General features: G+C 43.1%; 1 protein-coding gene across 1 annotated transcript in view; it reads right to left on the reverse strand.

The window, feature by feature from the left end:
- The window catches only part of GABRA3 (gamma-aminobutyric acid type A receptor subunit alpha3), a 140,415-nt gene that overhangs the window by 110,655 nt on the left and 10,415 nt on the right, over nt 1-19,345 (reverse strand). The window contains exon 2 of the mRNA XM_072627280.1: nt 10,915-11,036. Within this exon, the coding sequence (XP_072483381.1) occupies nt 10,915-11,036 (122 nt within the window). The remainder of the gene's footprint in view (nt 1-10,914; nt 11,037-19,345) is intronic.

Genomic DNA, 19,345 nt, shown 5'->3' on the forward strand with positions numbered 1-19,345 from the left:
TGACCCCCTGACTCCCTAGTAAAGTGGCTGTTGTCCTTCGTTCTCAAAGAGGACCAAAATGACATCACTATTCTAGAGTCAAGTTTCAGTGTATCCAACTGTGGTTGATCAGACCAATACAAGCTCAGAACGTTCTACCACAGGTTGGGCACAAATAGTCCATGTGAACATTTATGGTAGAGATGGCTCTAAATTTGTGCATCTCGAGTTTCTTTGGAGCTGCTTCAATTCTGCTTTTCTCATAGGGCACAGCCTTTTCTGATGAAGGCACACCATGCTAAGAGGTCCTGTGTCAGTGTCTCCTATGTCACACAATCAATTCCAATGTTCTTAGGAGAGACCTTGAGAGTACCCTTGTATGGCTTCTTTGACCACCATGTGGATGCTTGCCCTACTACTACTACTAATTCTTATTGTTATTGCTGAAATTTCCATTTCTTAAGGCTTGCAAAGCATTCTACATATACTCGTTCATTTGTTCCTCACAACGGCCCTGCAAGGTAGGTACTACAAATATTCTTATTCCCATTTTACAGCTGAGAAAATAAGACTCAGAGAAAGGAAGTGACTTGGGTTTGGCCTCAGAGTTAGTAAACTTGGAGCTCTAATTCCTGATTCTAAGTCTAGTACTTGATAAACATTTATTGAATTAAACCTACCATTGAATTTTACGATGAAAACGACCTCTAAAGTCAGGTATTATTATCTTTATTTAGCTGAGAGGAGATACCAAAAGTCAGGCCCCAAAGTCCGTGACTAGGCTGAAACTAGAATCTAGGTATCCTGACACCTGAGCCCAGGGCTTTTCTCAAACACCCTGCCAGGAGCCCATATGTAAAAAATCAACAGGAAGAAACAAATGGGCAAGTTTTCTGTGAACAGGACATTAGCTGATGAAAAAGTTGGTTCTGCCACCTTTCCCATTTGATCAAACAGTGCAGGTGCTTTGTTGAGCCTATCTTGTGGTCTTGCCCTTGCACTCACTGCCACTCTGGCCAGGGGCTGCACTTGCTGGGCAGCTGGCAGGATCATTCATCTTTTGGGCTGTGCATTGATTTCTACCAAGGTAGGACTCAATCCACTTTAGGAAATCTCCTCCAGATGTGATCAATCTGTCACCAAGGCTTAATAGAAAAACCAGTGGAGTGGGGCCCCAAATGAATCTGCTTGCTGGGCCTGTACAACACCTTCAAGCTGAGAAGCTTTGGGAAGCTGTTTCCAAGTAAATCAACCCCTCAGGACAGAAGAGAAGTTGGTTCACATGGGGAAATTAATCTCCTTTCTCCTACCCCCTTGACCTTAATGACGCCAATTGTTTTGGAAGATATTTTTCTGCTGAATTTTGCTGTTCTAGAAGGGTCACTAAACCACAATTTAAGATAACATGAGTGATAAATCCTAGAGGATGCTGGTACACTACAGCAAGTCCTTGGGGGGGAGGGGCTGCCTTTGCTCCACTCTGCTCTCTCCTGTCTTCAGCCAGATAGAGGATCAGATGAAATCCTCAAGCTTGGGAGCTTATTATGTCTTACTTGAACTTTTGGCCTGGGGTCTCTTGGTGGAAATGCTTGTGTTATAGAAATAACAACTGTCATTTCTGTAACACTATGAGATCTGCAAAATGTTTTACATAGATTATTCCCTCCTTTGAGCCTCTTAATAACATGGTGATGTGTATATTATAGGTATCATTACTATTTTTCAAGGTCTCTCTTAAGAACTTTGAAATTGATTGTGTGGCATGGGAGACACTGGCACAGGACTACTCCCTTCATCAGAAAAGGTGCTGAGCTCTATGAGCAAAGCAGAATCTTTAATAGATGAGGAAACTGAGGTTCAGAGAGAGAAAGTCATTTGATCAGTCACACAGCTAACAAGTGTTAGAGGTGAGATTTTAACATGAATCCAAGCCCAACACTATCTCTACCACCTCCACGCTACTCTTCTTCTAGAGGCCATAAGGAACTTCTATTGCTGTGCGTACTCATCCTTCTGGGGATAGGGAAATGAGAGTTGGCTCTCCCAAATCTCCCAGGAGATTAAAAGGCTGCAATGCTGATATGGGACCAGATTATGGGATTTTCATTTCACAAGCTCCCAATATGCTTGACCCTTCCCTTCCTGTCTACCACTGCAAAGGAACTAAACTTCTGCTTCTTGACAACTGATCAGCAAGTATGCCATGACCTCTAGAGAGGACTCAACTCCCTAGTCCTTTAAGGGCACTACTGAGTCACCGATAAGTCCTCACTTTATGTAATGGGTTCTCATTCCAAACAATTCCTTGGAGCCCATTCAACTTGGAAAAGGTCACTTCATTATGGTGGGACACAAGATCAGGGTATGGCTGGGTTTGGGTACCATCAAAGGAGGGAGCAGCTCCCCAGATATCCATGTCCACAGACTTGGAGTAGGCAGGCTACAAGTTTCTCCACACCCTCAAAATCTGCACTGGGGTGGCAGGAACATCTGGAAAGAGAACAACTTGAGAGACAGATTGCTCATAAACCATCCCATTCCTTTGAGGATTTTCTTCTGCGAGGGTGTGGCAGATGTCTCCCTGCCTCAAGGGCCCACTTCTCCTCTGGCTTGGGAACCACATGGCTTCCCAGGAGGAAATCACACTCCATCAGCTGTCAGTCTCTTCTTCTCATCCTGGTGGAGGCAGGCAGGATGTCATCCAGTTCAACCTCAGAGCTAACACCCATCTTCTTTGTGTTATACCCCCTGTCCTCCCCAAAAATGAGCTCCTCTCAGATCTCTAAGCTGCCATTCCAGCTATCTGCCTCCCTTTCTCAGAATGAATCCCCAGAGCAGAAGCTGGGAGGGGGGGAGGTAAATTAACATTCCCAACATCACAAACAAGATGACAAAAAGATGCTCACTTTCATGACATCATGAAGTCAGGAGAACTGGTTCTACCACAAACTTGTTGTATATCCCTGCCCAAGTCTTTTCCTTTCTCTGGGCTTCAGTTTCCTCCTCTCTAAAATGAGTATATTGAACTAGGTGCTTTCTGAGGTTCCTCCTTGGTCCAAAGTTCTATGGTTCTGTGACCTCTATACTGTCAGCCCCCCCAAAATCTATAATTGCTATCATCTAAAAAAAAGATTTGACTATTCTACTTGTACAAAACTAAACTCAGTCATTGGATGACCCAGAGATAGCCTTTGGCCAAATAAGGAAAGACTTCCTAAAATCAGGATTGTCCAATGAGCCACCTTAAAAAGTAGGGTTCCCTGTCACTGAATCATTTTCAAATGCAACCAGGATGCCCATTTGTCAGAGAGATTTTTAAGTTGATTCTTGACCAGGAATGGGTTAGACTAGATGATTTCTGAAGTCCCTACTCTGAAACTCAAGGAGAAAGGATTGAGTGATATGGAAATCCCACGTTTACTAAGCTTGCCCTAGGACTTGACGCCAGGTTGTGGGCCAAGAAGCTTTGTCAAGAAGATGTCACTTTGTCCTCCCAGCAAAAGCCATCATCCATACATAGGCATTCTGCCTCCGTTGCTGTGAAAACCCAACGATTTGAATGGGGGCAACGCTCTTGGTAACCAGGAGCTGTCCAGAGTTGAAGCTCTGATAGAGTGATGAGAAGGGCAGAACCAAACCTGCCTGCCTCTCCTACAACCCAGAAGGCTCTTAGTCTCAAGTGCTGACTGGTCCTACCCTCTGACTGGTCCTACTCTTAGCCACACCCTCAGGCAGAACAGCACATTCATGGAGTGGTCGAGACCAGATGGGAAAAACAGAAGGCCTCCAACAATAAATAAAACAGTGCCATCTCTAGGGGAAAAGTCACCACATCAACATTCTGCTGCTTACTAAATATTTCTCCAAGGCTCCCAAGAGACAGAAACAAGTGATAGTGAAACTCAGCAATCAATCAATCAGTCAACAAGCACTTATTAGGCAACTGCCTATAGTTTCTGCAAAGCTCCTTGGGGGAGTTAGGCTTGGTAGTCTCCAGGGTCTCTTCTCTTGGGTACCTGCAGTTCAATTCCTGGCTGAGGAACTCAAATTCTAAACAGCTAACTTTCCTTTAGCTGTGGATAATCCAGAAATGTGGATGAGCATGTGTTGACAGTAAGTTTTACTTTCTTTTATACGACCAAAACTCTTTCCTTTACTCTTTACAATTAATAAAGCATAAGTGTTGAGTGAATCTTCTTTCAGAGCACAGGATTGCAGATTTAGAGCTGGAAGAAAACTTTGTATTCATTAAATATAGTCCTTTAATTTTTTTTTGGAATGAGGAAACTAAAGCCCTGAATTAGGAGACTTGTCAAAGATCATACAAGTAATGTTATTAGCTGCAATTTGACCCTGTCTCGATTCTAAATCCAGATTTTTCCAAAACTCTAATGTGTCATCAATGTGGGTGTTCCTCCACTAAGGCAGATCGCAACTCATTCACACCTTTTTATTCTCTGAAGTTGTCTGTGTTCTCCCCGAGATCCGTCACAGAAGATCTTCCCAACATGTGAAAGTCTTCCTCTAGCTCTCTTTACGTTTTGTGGGTACCAAGATAGCATTCAGCCTATCTATCTATTACTCCCCAGGTCTCATTTCATGGCCAGCTCGCTTGCTTTTCCATTTATATGGGTCCTCACTCATGCTCCTTACAGCACTTCTTGCACATAGGTCAAGTGTTGCTACAGCCTACTATCACTCAGCCTGAATCTCCCCATTGCCCTTTAGATCATCTGCATCTTCAGTTGCCTAGAGACCATGATGCTCTGACATTTACAACTATAGAGCATTGCCAGGAATACATGTCCGTTAAAAAGACAGTTTTCTATGGCGGGGAACAGGTCTAGATCATTAAAAGCATTGCATGGCTTCCCAAATACAATCTACCCCCCTTTCTTCCTGCTATTCAACTCTGGGCCTGATCCACTGTCCACCCAAAGAATCTGACCTAGACATGCATACTAGTTCAACGGACATGCCATCCAATGGCACATCTCAGTCTGAACAATGGACATTTCTTTATTCATTTTGCTTTTTCCATATGGATTGTTGGGTTGATCTGTCTTGAGTAAGAATAGACCTCACTGAGGAGGCCTCACAATGTTCTGAGACTCAATTCAACCAGCACAGTGTCATCCACAAATTGGAGCATCTAGAGGACCTCCCAGTCTACTATCTATTTCACCTGTGGCTGATAAGCACACATCTCCCTGTCCTATGCCTTGCTTAGTGTTCATAATATTGAGCAGAGTTATCTCTGTGGTTGCATTTATCACAGAATCTTGACTGATCTTAGCATATGCATGAGACACTCCTTGTTGGAAAAGAGCCACTGAGGCCGAGTTTTGTTCTACCAAATCAAATGCCTTTTTGTAAATCAGCACGTAACAAAAATAATCAGATACGGTTTTCCCAGCATCTCCCAATCGTGTGGCTAGAAAGATGTACTCTACTGAAGAGAATTGTTTATGGTTCTCTACAATCCATACAGGAAAAATTCAATGATGAATAATGTCTATTGCACAGGTGATGACACACAATTGGATGGCCAGTTCACTGAGTTCATAGATCATTCCATATATTTAGGACAGACACTGCAAATAGATAGCACATCAGGCTCACAACTTAATGGGAAGAGGAACAAAAGCTAAACTGCTTCGGGGAAATCGTTCAGTGCTGTTAATGAGTCAAATGTTTTTTTGGTAATCAACAAACAATAAACTCATCAGGATCTTGTATTTTCTGTACCTTTCAGTTAATTTTGTGACTAAAAGATGCAATCTGTTATAGAAAGTTACATGCAAAAGCCTGCCTTGTCTGTTTTCTTCTCATAGTTTCATCAGGGATACCCTAGATATAGATATAGATCTTTCTGACAAAGATTTTATACATATGAAAAATTAGGCATATGGGTCAATATTTATTGATGTCCTTTCAATTGATCTTTTGGTTAATAATATAGTCTGTATTCTTTAATCTATAATCTTTGGTTAGTAGTATAGTCTGTGATTTGTTTTTCCTGCTCTCTCGGTGTCCTTCTCTCCCTGAGCTCTTGTAAGATAATCTCTCAATGTTTTTAATGTTCTGTCACCTCCAGGATGTGTACTTAGTCTGGTTCACCATCCTTCCCAGCTTAAAGGCCACAGTCACTGTTTAAGAAGGACATTGATGAGCTGAAGTGTGTTCAGAGGAGGGTAGGCAGGATGGTGAAGCTCTTTGAGATCCTGACACAAGAGGATGACATGAAGGACTGAGGCATGTTTAATGCAGAGAAGGGGAGACTCAGGGAAAGGCATGATAGTGTCCTCAAATACTTGAAGGAATGTCACGTGAAGGAAGGATTGGCCTCGTTCTCTTTGATCCCAGAGAGCAGAACCAGGAACATTGGATGGAAGCTGCTGAGATTCCAATTTCAGCAAAGAATCAAGAAAAACTTTCTGATGATTAGAATGGTCGAAACATGAATCAGACTGCCTTTGTGGGTGATGAGTCCCTTTGCCTTGGAGGTATTCAAGCAGAAACTGAAGGACTACATGTCATGGGTTTCAGTGGTAAATTATTGCCCATGGCAATCCAACAGTAGCTAGCTGACTAGTTACAGAGAGTCCCCATCTGATCAGATGTTTTCAGAGCTTGTTTACCAAGTTCCATGTCCCTGCTTTTCTCTAAATCTCCTTCAATTGAGTTCAGCAAACATTTATTATTCAGCAACTGTGTGCAAGTCATATAGTAAAAGAAAAAAATGAAAAGTCTCTGCCTTCAGGGAGTTTACATTCTACAGTATTTACCTACACACAAGCAAGCAAATGCAAAGATTGTAAAGCAACACAGTAATTTCAAGAGGAAATGAGCAAGCTAATAACTAGGGAGAATCAGGAAAAGCCATATAGGAGGTGGCATCTGAGCTGTTATTTGGAGAGAAAGTAGGAATTTTACAAGACAGAGGTGAGGAAGGAGTGCATTCCAGGCCTGGGGAGGCCAGCTATGTAAAGGCAAGGAGGTGGGAAACTGAACGGTATGCATGAAAAACAGCAAGCAGGCCAGCTTGACTGGAATGGGAAGGAATATAGGGAAATAAAATAAGACTGGAAACATAGGTGGGAATCAGATTGTGGAGGGTTTTAAAAGTCAAACTTAGGATTTTGTATTTTTATCTAGGGTGCAATAGGGAGCCACTGAAGATTTTTGAGTAAGGGAGTGACACGGTAAGATCTGTGTTTTAAACTTATCACTTTGGTGTCCTTGTAGAAATTAGATTGGAGAAGAGACTACTGTTATTCCATTCTCCACTAACCTTTCTCTCATGAAGATCCCAGATCCATTTTTTTCTGCCTTATAGGAACCCAAAGCTCAGCTGACCCCTAACGCAAGGCTGCCACTCCAACTGAGTGCCCAAGGCTACTTCCTAGCTTTCCTTCCTAACCAGCTTGAGAATGACTGCATATTGTTCAGCCCTCACTTCAGACTAGTGAGCCATCTGCTGAGATGATCCCAGTTTGCCATGGTGAGAGACCTGCCTGACATCTGTGTTCTGGTCTTCTCAAAGGCAAAGGCCCCAGTATACAAGCAACAAGAAGACATTGCTTCTAAGTTTCTCCAACTTACACCATTCCTTTTCAGCATCCATGGAGGCCAGCTTCATTTAACTGCCCTCAAATCTCCAAAGAAAGCAAATAGGGGACATGATAATATTCATTGAGGCTGAGAGGGGTGATGGTGCCCCAGTTTAGTGTCATGGAAAGAGCACTGCACCCAAGTCAGGAGGCTTGGGCTTGAATCCTGTCTCTGAAATTTTTTTTACCTATGGGATCATGAGAGCAAGTCATTTCCCTTTCTTGAGTACCAATTTCCTCATCTCTAAGATGGCACTAATATTCCTTGGATTTCCCACCCCATGGGCTTGTTTCAAGGAAAGGGCTTTGTAAGCCTTAAAGCACTCGGGAAATAGGAACTATTTCCACTGGGCCTTCTCTCGAGGGAGCAGGAATGAGCTGCCCAGAGTGACTTCCAGACCAAAGCATGGGGAAGGGGGGACAAGGAACCTCAAAATCCCCAGCCCCCTTCCTACCCTGGCCATATATTCTGTTCTTGTTAGGATCCTTCTTTCCCATCACACTCTGCCAACTCACTTAGGGGTCATTTCTTTTGTGGGCCCAACCTTTTCCAGTTCTCTTGTTGCCCATGAATCTGATTGGAACCTCCCTAGGAACTTCAGTCCTAAGCTACCTCATTCACAGAATAGTGGGATGGGCCAGGAGTAGAGTGCCACTTCTGCCACTTTCTAGAAGCCTCTCTTCTCTAAGCTTGAGTTTCCTCATCTGTCAAATGCGGATAATGGTCCCTAATATGACACCCCTCCCTCCTACAAAGAAGACAACCTAAAATAGCTGGGCTGGAAAGTTTGCTGTTCTGAGGCCTTGCCCTCTGGCGGAATAATGCTTAGGAAATGTTTCTCCCCCTAATCCATCTCATTGATGTTTTGTTCTAATCCAGAAAACTCCTGATTTTGTATGTATAAAGGCAACACCTGGGGCCCAATCCCAGTCTGACATCTCTGCTGATTCCTGCCCAGGCTGCCAATTTGCCCAGACGTCCATGAGAATCAGAAGCCGTGACAAGGATGATATGCTCAGTGAGCCAGAGCCTCTTGGTAAAGGCAATTACCCCCTGCTAGAGGGTTTCTGATGCTGCTGAGGAAGATGAATTAACTCTTTCAGGCCCTCTGGGTGCCAATCCATACACAGGCTGACAATTAAATCCAACTCACCAAACATTCCCAAAGTGCCAGGCTTTGTGCTCTAGAGAAAAGACCTGATTTCTGCCCTCAGAGAGCTTGTGATCCAATGGGAAGGATCCAGTGGATAGACAGCTAAGGATACTATGAGGCAGAGAGGGACAGAGTAAAGCATGCTAGGATAAATTTGAGAAGGAGGAGCTCACTTTCTGCTAGTAGGGAGAACAGAGATCAGAAAAGGGAGAAGGTGGCCTTTGAGCTTCATCCTGGCTGAGGAGCATGGTTTTGCCTCATCTAGAGCATAGATTGGAAATTGGAAGGGACCTCAGAATTCATTTCATCCAATGTCCTCACTTTGCACAAAAGGAACCCGAGGTCCAGAGAGATCCAATGGTTTATCCAAGGTTACACAGGCCGAGCCAAGATTTGAACCCAGGCCCTCAGACAGCAGAGGTGAGGTTCTTTCCCTTGGCTACTATCCCTTGAACAAGATTTAATGTCCTAGCAGTCCAACTTCCCTCCTTATTTGAACCCACAGAGGATCTGTTTGATCTGGTTCTTGTGGGAAAAGGCCTTTGCTTGGTTCTTGAGAAAAGGGCATGATTGCATTTCAGGCTATTAAGATGACTTGAGGAAGGGTTTGAAATCTTACAAAGATAAGGCTCAAGGGAGTCATTGAATCAGGGGCCTCAAAGAGATCTCCAGAGGCCCTCCACCACTCTTATTAATAGCTTTCAAAGAGTTGCATTTGCTATGGAGTCCTGACAGGATTTAAATGTCCCCTAGCTCCCCTTTCAGCTGGATTCATCCTGTATTGATCCACTCACCAGAGAAATGAAAGGCAGCAAAGCTATTAATGGGATTGTGGTTAATTCTGGAAGAAAGTGATAAACCCAGTGGATAGGTAGGCTAACCTGATGCATTAACCCTTTCCTCTAGGCCCAAGAGGCACAAAGCAGGGCAGATCTCCTATGCTCAGTACTCCCAGATCTGGATTTGGGGAATCATGGGGCTGGAGTTCAGGCAACTTTTCAATAAGATGTAGAGTTGAAAAATGCTGTCAGAGGACCTGGGTCCAAAACCTATCTTAATAATATTTCTTGTTAGTCCTCTGTCTTTCCTCAGATAACATTGCACTTACTCATCTGAATACATATTCTAGAAGTAACCCCCAGTAAAACATAAGCTCATTGAGGACAGGCCCTAGATCAAAGGTCCCTTCCAATTCTAACCCTTTGACAATGTAGCTATAATGACTTGGCAACAAAGCTAGGATGACTCTTTTATATCCTAGAGTGCCTACCACAGGGCCTGGCATATAGTAGGTGTTTAAGAAATGTTAGTTAAATTGCCTTAAAGCCTTTGTCCATAAGCCCCAACTTGTGAGAAAACTCACTTAGCCAAAGGCCTAGAACCCATCAGCCCCAAGGGGTGAGTGAGAAGAGAAGTAAATAATCCACACCTAGGTCACCTTCCACTCCAGAACGGAGGTGTAGACAAATCTCCTCAGGCCAGCCAGAAGACATAAATAAGCCCTGTACACAATGTGCCGGACGCCACTATCCCCTCTCATATCAGCATACAAAATCCCAATCCTGCAGCATGTTTCTAGACTAGAAATTGAGGAAGCTCAGCCAATGAATTACTCATGTTTTGAGTTTCAAACTGAACAGTGCCCAGGGCTTCTGAGGTAAAGGCAATTCTCTCTGCTGTGGGCTGTTCCTGCTGCCTGTGCCAGGGAAAGCCAGGCTGAGCTCCCTAGGGAAGATCACGTTCTTTGTTAGCAGGAATATGCCATGAGCTGAACCCTGTTGCTCACTTCCAACGGGGAAATACCCCACGTGAAACCCAAGAAGGCCGCAAGCCCTGACCCACTGCCCGAGGGACACTCCTGATAAAAGCTGCCAAGCCTAGGCAGAGAGACAGAGCCAGGGGGCCACTACCATTGAGGTTTGCCCTTCAAAAGGTAAATGGTGACACACTTCTACAGTAAAGCTCCCTAGGGATAGAGCTTCATGGGAAGAACAGTGAAGGAGATGCCCAAGTCCCAGAGCATAGCATAAGACTTTCTCCCATTGTCTCCAAGATCCAAAGACTGAGATCATGCTAACTGTGGCCTATGCTACTGTAATGGCACAGCTCAGGGCATTTGGCAGATGGCAATAACCAACACAGTACATGATTCCCACATAGAGACTGACCTCCAAGCCCAGGTCTTAGCCGATTATCATAGCCATCCAACAGACGGTCTAGGATCCTGGTGAAGATGGTGATGTTGTCAGTACTGTCATCTGGAATATCGGGACCATGCTTTGGAGACAACCTAGAGCATTGGGAGAAAAAAAAACAAACACAAACAGGAGATGTAATCCCATGCTTCCACTCAGGCCCACTGTCTTCACCTTCCTTGAAATTTCTTAAACTCAGTTTTCACTTTCCCCAGGAATAGTTTCCATCCCTCTCTGATATGATTCTATGTCTACTGCCTGGGGCAGATATGTCTCCTGTCATTCAGCACAAAGATAATGTAGGAGACACTCCATTGACTTAGTATTGACTGCAGTTTTCATAGCCCCTTAGCCAGGCAATGGTGCCAGGGCCCAAGCTGGTTTACCATTGCAGCCTCTGGCACCACGCACCAAATGTATGATGAAGGAATTAGGCAATCTCCAAGTCCAGCCTGGGTTATTTTGCAGGACTTCCCCAAATGGGCACCCCTTAGGAACCTTTTGGGATCCCTTTTGAGACATTCAGAGAAGCAGACTCTGCAGGAGTTGATGGTGAGGCACAAGGGGGTCATAGAAGGGAGGCAGGTTTCAGAGTCCATTCAAAGCACAGCAAAGATGCAAGCCTATTGCTATCAGTTGTGCAAGGGAAGAATAGCAGTCTGGGAAAATAGCAAGGAGGCAGCAATGGATGTAGTGACTTTTAGGCCTGAGAAATGAGGCTCCCAGGAAATCTGTGGGAGAGTGAAAAACCAAGGCTAAAGGAAGGATGAGAACACATTCCGTGATCTAATTCCTACAAGGTCCTTGGGGGAGGTGGCTGAAAGAGTATTCTTGGCTCAAGTTTCTCATTCCTAGTTGTGAGACCTCAGCCTCCCCAGCAGGATGGCAGTGGGACAGAGCTGGGAAACTAGCGGAAAATGCTAGTGGAAAATGAGAGGGGTTTGCCTAAGCTTGAGTCAGCTTCTTGGTACCATCACCTAGTCAAATCATCTCAGATCTTGAGAACTGGAAAAGAACTCTTACAGATCATCCAGCCCAAGCCCTCCACTTTTCCAATGAGGAAACCAAGGCCAAAAGTCACATAAATAGTCAACAAGGAGAGCCAGGGTTTGATCTCTCTCTAAACAAATCTGTATTCCCCTAGTATAATCACCAGATATTAGAGCTGCGATGTCCCTTAGATGCAGAAAGGGAAAGGCACTAAGCCAGGCCTCCCCTCCTATGAAAGCTCTTCTGTCATAGCAAACATCTGGCCTAGTTTGGGCAAGGACTACAGTATCTCAACTTTGTACTACTTGTCCATGGCAAGTTATTTTATAGCATAGAAAACGAGGCAAGTGGAGGAGGAAGAGAGAGTCCAAGGAGGTCAGGCTCACAACCTCATGCAACATGTGTAGCTTCCTGGCTCCTCTCTCCCTCTAGAGAAGGCCAAGAGGAAAAGCTCTGAGACGTCTCCAAGCAATGGTCCACTTCCCAGCACTCAGCAGGCCTCCTGATTGATAGGAGGCAGAGTTAGAGGCGGTAGAGTAAAGCCACCATCGGCAACCATGAGCCAGAGGGAAGGATGACAAAGCACAGTCAGAGGAAGAGAGGAAAGGGCCCAGGAGAAATGGCAGCTTAGCAGATGGATTGTGAGAATTGGTGCAAGAGCCTCATTTAGTGGGGATTGGGGCCCAGAGTTGACAAATCGATGTGCTCCTGCTAAGGAGCAAAAGAAATGACCTGGAAGTGGGCACTTGATTAAGACGAGTGAGCAAAGCCACCACTAAGCACACAAATGCTTGTCAATGGCTTTGTAAATGGTGCCCATTCATTTCCAGAGGCCAGGCTGGTACTCTCTGGGGTCCCCCCACACTCCTGCCTACCCCAACCTGGGGACAAGTAATGGCTATGCAAAGGAAGAAAATAATCTGTGTCACCATCCAATAAGCCTTTGCTGCATTGGTTTTTCCTTTTATTTCTCTTCTTATCCCATTACTCTATTGGGGTATATGGGGTCATCTCCTCTCAGCTTCTCTTCACTCCTGAGAATTTTTAATTCTATGATTTAAAGTCCATTTTGGGGGAAGGGGAGGGAACATGCCAAAAGGAAGCAGGTTCAAATCCTCTTCATTTGTTTTTCTTCTCCAAACAAGGGCCAGCATTTCTCTGCTGTTGTTTGGGTCATCCTCAATTTATCCAGCATTCAATTGTGCCTGTTCAACCTGAGGATGTCCTCAATACCATTCCTATCTCTCAAGTGTAGCAGAAGAGGAAGCCTCCACCCCCAAGGATTCTAAGCACAGTAGAAAGGGAACAGCTTGAAAGGCCTACAGAAATCATCTTCTTCTAAGCCCCCATTTTACAGTGGGGAGCAGATAGAGGGGGGAAATAACTCATCAAGAGTCACACAGTAAGTGAGTAGCACAGCCTGGTATAGAACCCAGGCCTTCCTACTCTCAATACAGCCCCCTACCATGCTGGCCCCTCTTATGGGAACATAGATGCTCATCAAAATTTATGGTTACTCTCTGTTTGGTCTATGACAGAATGCCACTGGTATTTCTTCATTACAGATTTAATGCAAGTCCCTTTTAAGATTCGAGTTAATTAATGTTGTGATGTAGCCCCAACCCTCTTTTCAATAGATCTCTCTGTGATTTTACACTTGGCTGCTAATGAATTTCCCGCCTGAGTTGAACTACATTATTGAATGGATGGGAGCTTGTTGGGTCTCCCCAGATTTCTAACTCAGGCCAGAACTCCCTCTCTGGCAATGACTGAACTTCAGGCCATTCCAAATGAGATTGATTCTAGCACTGCCTCCATGGGGATGACCCTGTGCCAATGTAGATTAGCCCAGAGGCAGAGTTCCCAACAACATCCAGACATGGACCCATAGAGCATCAGAACTGACAGGGTCAAGGCCCTTATTGGAGGCAGAGGAGAAAACAAGACTCAGAAAGGGGAAGTAAGCAGAAGAATATGGGAGATGGCAAGAGAGCTGAATTTGGAGGCAGGGGCATGGGGTTGAATTTTGACTCCATTTACTGTGTGCATGACTATGGTCAAATTGTTTTCCCTCTGGGACATAATTTCCCTCTCTGTTAAAAAGAGGGGATTGAAAGCATGGAACATATTACCTATCAGATTAATGGATAGGAGAAGAATTTATGAATAAACAAGAGACAGAGAGCATTGTGGGATGTAAAAGAGATAATTCTGATTACATTAAATTAAAACATTTTGTACAAATAAAATACAGCCAAGATTAGAAGGAAAGCAGAAAATTGGCAGGGGGAGGGGCAGAGATAAGCAGTTTCTCAGATAAAGGCCTTCTATCTCAAATATATAGAGAAGTGAGTCAGATTTGTAAGAATATGAGTCATTCTCTAATTGATAAATGGTCAAAGGATATGAATAGGCAGTTTTGGGGAGGAAATCAAAGAAATCAAATCATAATTATATGGAAAAATGTTCTAAATCATTATTGATTAGAGAAATGCAAATTAAAACAACTCTAAGGTACCATCCCACATTTATCAGATTGGTTAAAATGATAGAAGGGGAAAATGACAAATGTTGGAGGAGATGTGGAAAAATTGGGACATTAATACACTGATCCAACAATTTTGGGGCACAATTTGGTATCATGCCCAAAGAGTTATAAAACTGTGTATAGCCTCCGATCCAGTAATATCACTATTCGGTCTGTTTCCCAAGGCGATCAGGGAAAAAGGAAAAGAATCTATAAGTTCTAAAATATTTATAGTAACTCTATTTGTGGTAGCAAAGAACTGGAAATTGGGGGGATGCCTTATCAACTGGGGAATGGCTAAAATGTTTATGTATATGTTCATGATGGAATATGACTGTGCTGTAAGAAATGATGAGTTGATTTTAGAAAAAACATGGAAAGACTTGCAATGAAATAATGCAGAGTGAAATGAGAAGAACCAAGAGAACACTGTATACAGTAACCGCAATATTGTTTGAAGAGTAACTGTGAATGAGTAAGCTATTCTGAGCAATATAAACATTCAACTCAAATATGAAGGTGGAAAATGCTATTCATCTCCAGAGAAAGAACTGACATATGGAAGTATGTATTGTATGGTTATATATGTGTATGTATGTATGTATATACATATATCTGTGTCAAATGTCGACTTTTTCTCTAATAAGGGGATTGGGAGGGAAGGAGGAAGACAATTCAGGATTCAAAATGTAACAAAATATTTTTTTAAAAACAGGGGGGTGGGTTTGATGATCTCAAAGGTCTCTTCCAGTTCTGGAGTTTACTCACCCAAGGTCACACTGCAATTAGCAGGAGAGCACCAGAATCTTTGAACCTCAAGACCAACACTAACTACACATCCTACTGTTTTGTTAATAAGAGATGTTATAGAATCTTCCCTAAAGACGTTTAGGGAAAGGCTAAGTGCCTTCAGGCTAGATTGCACCCCTGACATCTCTAAAAGACAACGACCTTTTTCTTAATTATCCCCTACACAGTGGGAAGGTACCTAGTGAAGTCTGGCTATTTGAGGAGTGATGCCTCTTCCCTCCAACTAAGTCTTGCATGGCTACTTAGCAACTGGATGTTGCATCCTCCCAGGGAGAGAGTTAGACAGATTTGGGGAGCAAAACATTTATGGCTGATCAACCAGAGCATGTTAGGCCATTTGCTCTCTGCAACTCATTTTCTTGCTGGATTTCCGTAAAGGCTGGTGTGTAATGGGACTTCAATTTCCAAACACATCATCTATCCAATGTGTGCATGTTTGGAATATTCAGAGCACATTTTCTCCAATGAACAATGTTCAGAGTCATATATGGATTCCTGGGCTAGTCCACAAAGGCCTATTTAACCCAGAATATGGTAGAAACATCTATGTATTAGGACTATTGGTCAGTTATATTATGGATAGATTGTGGGTGTTCACACCTAGCTGGGAGCATGAAATGAAAGTGGGGGAGAAAGTCAAGCAGCTTCCGCTCTAGATCAGAGGTCACCTGTCAGTTTGGTTTATCACCCAGACCAGAGGCTCTGCTTGCTTCCCAGAACACATAGCAGTACTCATTTGTTTCTGAGATCAATTTGAACTTTGGCTTTAAGTCCTTGTCTTCCTATAGACCTCCTACATCTACTCTCAATGTCACCCTCATTTTTGATTAGCTTCACTCCAGATCCTGGCTCTCCTATCCCCCCCCTGCCCCATGCCACATGGTACAAAAGGAAACATGGTAGCACTATAAATCCCTCCTCCCTTGATCAAAGCATAGTACAAGCTAGTCCATTCACATAAGGGGAACTTTATCAGCTTTATAAATGGGGCCAATCCCATCATTTTGTAGAGTAGGAAAACTGAAGCCAAGAGAGAGGAAGAGACTTGTTCAAGGTCACACCAGTAGCAAGTAGCAGACACAGGATTTAAAACTCAGTTCTTCTGATCCCATGGAAACCACACTGTGCCTACTCTAGCAACATTTGTAAACTCAGGAATATGTATTTTGGGGCCTGCCTGATGCATATTGATTTAAAAATTAGTACACCTGCCTAAACAGCATAATCACCTGGTTTCTTTGTGCTCACACTTGCATGTATGTGAAAAACAGTGTGGTTTGTTCACTGCCCTGGTTAGGCCACATCTGGAGCCTCGAGCGTTCAGCTCCAAGTACTACAATTTAGATGGGAGATTGGAGAGCTGGAGAGCATGCAGTAGAGAGTGACTAGGGTGGTGAGATGCCATAGTTAGACAAGATAAGAGAATATCTTAGATGTGGAAGGGCTAATAGGAGATGATCGTTGTCCTTGGACAAAGGACACAGACAAAGACGTGTCAAGATTGGAAAGCCAATCTGAAATCTAATCAGGGGGGAAAAGAGAGAAGAGGTAGGAAGTTGTGGAAGCATCTGGAAGTTAAGATTTCTGTGTGAGTCCTACTCAAGGACAACAGTTGAAGGCAGCTTCTGTTTGCGTGTGAAGTTTCATAGGAATCTAAGGCAGTTGAGCAAAGTAGCAGCATATCACAAGAAGATATAAGAAGTCCTGTATAGATAAAACCTTGCTCATAATATCCAAGGCAGTTAAGCAAAGTAGCAGCATATCACAAGAAAATATAAGAAGTCCTCTATGGATAAAGCTTTGCTCATAATATCCAAGTAACTGAACCCCCAAGAAGGGCGAACAGACAAGGAAAGTTAGTTTTGTCAACAGACATAGCCACAAAAGTTACCAACAAGAATGACATGGGATTAAGGACTTTACTTCCAACACACACGGAGGCCAAAGGGAATTTTGAAGTGAGTGGAAATAAATGCGCTGTTTGTGTTCCTTCAGTGCCAAGTAATGGTTATATCTGTGGAAAAAATGCAAATCAATCTTGTTAGGAGAGGAGACAGTGAAGGGCTAGAGGCACACCTCACTACAAACAGTGATAACAAAATGTTCCTTAGAAGTTTGGGAGGAATTCTTTAAAGGGAAAACAGAGAGGGGAAAGAGTAAGAAAAGGCTCAGAGGAAGCATAACCTATGTCAGGAGCCTGGAAGGAGGAACAATGAAGCACAGGGAAAGAATGAGAAAAGGAGGATCACTGAACATTTTGGATTATGGAATAGGTTGAAGGATTTTCCTGGAGAGCGAAGAGCTGAAACCTCATTAGAAGAAATCATTTCTTGGGCTTTCAGAAATTATGATAGGGATATACATCTGGCACCAGGAGAGAAGTCACCCAGTAAGAATCAGAGACAGAAGAGTAAGGAGTGATGGCTGCTGAGGAATACCGAGGCAGTCATATGTCAACCTGACATGTTGCTGTTTAGTCATTTTTCAGTCATGTCCAACTCTTAGTGACCCTATTTCTTGGCAAAGACACTAAAGCAGTTTGCCACTTCCTTTTCCAGTTCATTTTATAGATGAGGAAACTGAGGCAAGCAGGGTTAAGTGACTTGTCCAAGGTCACACAGCTAGTAAGTGTCTGATGCCAAATTTGAACTCAGCAAGATCAGGCTTCCTGACTTTGAACCTAGCGTTCTATCCACTGTATCACCTAGCTGCCCACAAACCTGACATGACTATGGTTTAAAATAAAGGAACAATGATATCTTGGTCAGAGATCAAATGCACATGTCAAGAGCCGGTAAAAATCTATTTGCCTAGAGTCTTGCAAAGCTGATCCAGTGGGATTTAATTTGAAAATAAAGGTGAGGTAGAATAAATACTACCCCCATATATCTGCCACGGAGAGAATCAGGTGTTACATTATTTTTAACCAGACCATCTCAAGTGAGGGTAGCTACTAGCGCAGAATTTTTCTACCAATACAGATCAGCACCTTTTCTGTAACATGTCTTAGAAGTATAACATTAGGAAAAGAGAAGCAGCAGGGAGGACCAATAATTCACCAGACATAATAAAAGACCCAGAAGCTCATCTATCAATGTGGTATAATAAATAGAATGCAGAACTTGGAATAGGGAAGGCCTAAGTTCAGAGTCTACCTCTGACCCGGACTGTATAAGCATGGGCAAATCAATTGACCTCTCTGAGTCTCAGTTTCCCTATCTAAAACTTGAGAATTATAATACCCATAGCACCTATAAGGATCAAATCAGATGATAAACAAATTGCTTTACAAAGTTAAAAACACTACGTAAATATTATCTATTACTCTCTAATCTTTCAGCCATGCCCAACTCTTCCTTACCCCACTTGGGGGTTTTCTTTCTTGGCAAAGATCCTAGAGTGGTTTGCCATTTCTTTCTCCCATCAGCTATTATTACTTTATTGTATCTGCAAACAAATGCGTGAACTATGGGTCATAAACAAGGTAACTGAAGAGCTTTAAAACTAAGGGAAATGTGATCTCATAAGTAGGAAGATTTTGTGTGACAGGACTCATGAATGTGATGTATCTACAGAAAACTATTCAAATGAAACAGGATAAAAAAGACAATGGAGTAGCACTGCCTTGTATAGCTAGCATTTATACACTTTAAGGCTTGTATCTTACAAACAATATCTCATTTGATCTGCACCACAACCCTGGAAGATAGGTGCTCTTATTATCTCTAATTTACAGATGAGAAAACTAAGACAGACAGAGGTTAAATGACTTGCTCAGGGTCCCATAGCAAGTAAATATCTGAGGCCAGATTTGAACTCAGGTCTTAGCTACCTCTAAAAAGTCAAACTCACAGAGAACTCTAAGAACTGGAGTGGAGAAGCAAAGTAGAGAGCATTTGGTTGTGGGTGTCATTGGATGGATAAACAGAAAGCATACTGTGGTGGAAATATACTACAGACCACCCATCCAGAAGGATGAAATAGCTAAGTAGTTCAGGAAACAGGTAACAAACCTAGAATGAAGACATTATATAGTTGTGATATGGGAGTTCAGTTATCTAGACATCTGCTAGAGTC

The sequence above is a fragment of the Notamacropus eugenii genome, chromosome X, assembly GCF_028372415.1.
Source record: "Notamacropus eugenii isolate mMacEug1 chromosome X, mMacEug1.pri_v2, whole genome shotgun sequence".
Lineage (NCBI taxonomy): Eukaryota > Metazoa > Chordata > Mammalia > Diprotodontia > Macropodidae > Notamacropus > Notamacropus eugenii.